At 55.9% G+C, this 3739-nt stretch overlaps 1 protein-coding gene across 1 annotated transcript in view; it reads left to right on the top strand.

Moving 5' to 3' along the window:
- Positions 1-3739, top strand: part of CHD6 (chromodomain helicase DNA binding protein 6) — a 43863-nt gene that overhangs the window by 24539 nt on the left and 15585 nt on the right. The window contains exons 21-23 of the mRNA XM_010020467.1: positions 9-208; positions 2281-2440; positions 2838-2927. Coding sequence (XP_010018769.1) covers positions 9-208; positions 2281-2440; positions 2838-2927 — 450 coding nt within the window. The remainder of the gene's footprint in view (positions 1-8; positions 209-2280; positions 2441-2837; positions 2928-3739) is intronic.

The following is a 3739-nucleotide window of genomic DNA, read 5'->3' as shown; positions in this document are numbered from 1 at the left end:
TGTTCCAGCTGGGGACGCTGGAAAGACATCCTGACCCATGGGCGGTTCAAGTGGCACCTGAATGAGAAGGACATGGAGATGATCTGTCGGGCCTTGCTGGTCTATTGTGTCAAACACTACAAGGGGGATGAGAAGATCAAAAGTTTTATCTGGGATCTCATCACACCAACAAAGGATGGCCAGAACCAGGCTCTGCAGAATCACTCAGGTATTGCGTGTTCTCTCTGCCATTGCACATGTACTTGTTGCCTCTGTGCCATCCTATAGGACCAAGGCTGGAGAATTCGGAGCTGATTGAAGCAGCCAGCAAGCAGTTGTGCTTGAGCACCACAACTCTCTCTGCACAGAGAAGGTGTCTGCCATGGGACTGACCTCCACACTGATCCTCAGAGCCAGCAGCAGGGGTTGACTGGGTGGGAAAGGCTGTTTCCTGCCTCCCAGTGCCATGGCTAGAGCAGAGAGGGCCTTTGTGGTGGGAGCAGAGATGCCGTCCTACTTTCAAGTGGGCACTGCTAAGTTTTCTCTGCCTTCAGTGCAGCATCTGCTCTCTGTAGGCGTCCCTTGTGGCTGGAGCAGCACAGCAAATAGAGCCCACCATACAAACAGCATCGTGCAGCCACAGTGGCTTTTCTTTAATGGTATGAAGACAGAGCTGGTGCTGGCTCCTTGGATCAGCTGGAGGGTTGTGGCCTGGGCTGGGAGAGCCGGCTAGGGGAGGCCATGGCCCTTCCTCAGGGTGGTCAGAGCTCCACAGCTCTGCTGCTTGTTGTGTGCTTGTGATCTGTGGCACAAGGTGAGTAGTGAGGAGGCTGGTACTCCCAGCATCAGGGAGCCATGATGAAACCGAGGGCTCCTGTTTTGAGGTGGTGGATTGTAGCCGTGCCGCTGCTGACCCCCAGAGCGTGCTGCGTGCTACTTGGTAACCCAACATCACCATTTCCTTCTGGCTGGAAATTCCGACTGGCTTTACAGTGTAGGGTCTGAGCACGTGGCTTTTAGTGGCTTCCTTCAGTTACTCCAGTCACCTCTTGCAATGTGAGCCACTCTGGCAGTGCTGCCTCCTGCCTTTGCCACACAGCCCTGCCCAGAACAGTGCTGGAACTGGACTCGAGAGCTGTGGTTTCAGTGGAGGGTCAGGAATACTTTAGTGCAAGAGCAGCACTGAAAGTGGATATTAAGCAGAGGGAAGTAATGAGAAGCTTCTCTATCAGCTCTTCAGAATGGCTTTTCCCACTTGTGAAACCTCCATGTGGTCTTGGGCAGGGCAACAGCAAAACCATCTAGCCTAACCTCAGGAGCTGGAGGAGAGCAGAACCCCCCAGTGCAGAGCAGCCACGTGGCAGGCACTGCTGTGGCTCACCAGGGAGCCTGAGGTACCACTCGTGTTTGCAGAGAGCTGACCAGGCTCCGGGCCTCCCTGATTTGCAGGAAGCAACAGGCTTGTGCATCCTGGGGCTGTTCCTTCTCAGTCTGTATCTGTGTGACTGCGAAGGGCAAGCACAGCACACAAGCTCTGAGCTCTGCTCTGATCCAGCCCCATCCTGCCCTTCCATCCCAGAAGAGGCCAAGTTTGCCCAGAGGTCATTGGGCCAATTCAGTGCTGGAGACAGTAGTCCTGGTATCCACTGCAGAACCCCAGCAGGCTGGAGCCCTTGTCCTGTTCCCCTTTGCACACATGCAGGAGAGGACATCTACAGGGCCCTGCCTCAGAAGCAGCTGCCCAGGGAGGCAGCTCATCCCTCTCATAAGACTCCCAACACCAGTGACAACCAGGAGTTGTTTCCATGTTCTGCTGTGAACTCATATCTTATTTCAAGGTTGAAAATGTGTTTAATTTTCAGCTCCAGCCACTGGATCTCATTTTATCTTTGTCAGCCAGATGGGACTGTGTTCCTTTCCCCCTCGGTATCTTTGCCAAGTGTAAATGCCCCCGCAGTGATCCTGCAGCACTCCTCCCGATGCATGGAATAGGAAACAACCCTTATAGATCAGCTCATCAGGACTGACTTATGGTCTTTGATCATTTGGGAGCCTCTTGTCTGAACTCTTGTCCCAAATCACTGTGTCGTTCCCATAAGGTGAGCTTCAGAGCTGGCTGTAGTGTCTAGGTAATGCTCCAAGAGCCGTGCCCAGGATCAAGGTTCCTTCCATGCTTTTATGTGATCATAGAACGATTTGGGTTGGAAAGGACCTTAAAATCATCTGGTTCCAGCCCTCCTGCCATGGCAGCGGTTCCCATCCCGGCCCATGGTGCTCACTGGCTGCCACTTGCTGTTACAGGCTTGTCAGCACCGGTGCCCAGAGGCAGGAAGGGGAAGAAGACAAAGAACCAGATGCTTCTGCCCGAGATAAAGAATGCAGACTGGCTCGCCACCTGCAACCCTGAGGTTGTGCTGCATGACGACAGCTACAAGAAGCACCTCAAACAGCACTGCAACAAGTGAGCGCAGGAGCCAGCATGTGGAGACCATGGGCTGGGGGCCTTTAGCGTGGGGAGGGTGGGAAGGAGCTGCAAAAGGCTCACAGCCCATGCAGGATCATTGTGCTCCAGCTGCTGGAGCAGCACACCTCCAGCCACAGAGCCCCAGCAGATCACAGGGCTGGACAGCATGATCCAGCCCTGACACCCTGGACCAGCCATGACACCACGTGGCTGGTGCCCATCCTGCCTTGAGAAAGTGTGTCCTCCCATGCAGGGAAACATGGTGTGCCTGGACTTGCTGACCCTCAGAGCATATGTCTCCAAATGCTCTGGACTGGGCCATTGGGCCAGGTCCTAGGCTGGTGTCTGAGCACCCGTGTGCTAACTTGTGCTCCTCTCTGCTGCCCTGGGACAGGGTTCTGCTGCGGGTGCGAATGCTCTACTACCTGAAGGCTGAAGTGCTGGGTGAAGCTGCGGACAAAGCCTTCGAGGGGACCCCTGCCAGGTATGGACCTTACAGTGAACCCCATGATGCTTCTTGGGTAGGTTTTGGCAGCTGCCGCAGCCATCGAGCCCAGCAGATCTGCACTCACTGCAGCTCCAGGTGAGTCAGACCCTGTGGTCAAATCCCCAGCTCTTGCTCAGGCAAAGCTTCATCCTTAGAGGGCAGCTCTGCCTGAGCAGGGAGCTCAACAGGGTTGCCATGGCCAGGGATTGGAGCAGAGCATGCCCCGTTGCTGTGGCTTGTAGTCTCTTCCCAGCACTGAGGACAGGGGGCCAACAGGCTCTGTTAATGTGACTGAGCCTGCAGCCTGCCTGCTCCTGTCCTTACTGCAAAGATTCAGCTCTCGGGGCTTTGGAGAGGAGTGTGATATGCTGGGTTTCATTTACTAGAGCAAGGGCTGCTGCCTTCCCCAGCACAGGTCCATAGTCACCAGTCTGTGGAGGGGACATTGCAGCCCACCCCACCAGACATGCTGTTCCTCTGGGGCTGGGGGGTTGAAGTGGTTTCCCCCAAGAGATGCTGTTGACATCAGATAGGATCTCCAGTCTTTTGGTGTTGCTTGGGTGGGAGGGGAGAGGAGAGGGGCTGTGCAGCCTCCCCATCTCTGCAGAGAGAGGATGGGGATGGCAGTGGGTGATGGTGGAGCCAAAGCTCCAGCTTTTTGGCCCCAGAAGACGTGGTGTCCACACCAGGCCATGTGGGGCCTGAGATCAGCCTTAGCTGTCCCCCAGCCAGTGGGTGATGGCTTCCGTCTCCCCCTGCCCAGCAGTGGCCAGTGCGCTCCGGTGTCTGGGGGGGCCGGGGGGGGGGGG

Source organism: Nestor notabilis, unplaced genomic scaffold (genome assembly GCF_000696875.1).
Source record: "Nestor notabilis isolate BGI_N333 unplaced genomic scaffold, ASM69687v1 scaffold17910, whole genome shotgun sequence".
In the NCBI taxonomy this organism is placed as follows: domain Eukaryota; kingdom Metazoa; phylum Chordata; class Aves; order Psittaciformes; family Psittacidae; genus Nestor; species Nestor notabilis.
The sequence above is the reverse complement of the archived record's forward strand: the minus strand, read 5'-3'. Positions and strand labels throughout refer to the sequence as shown.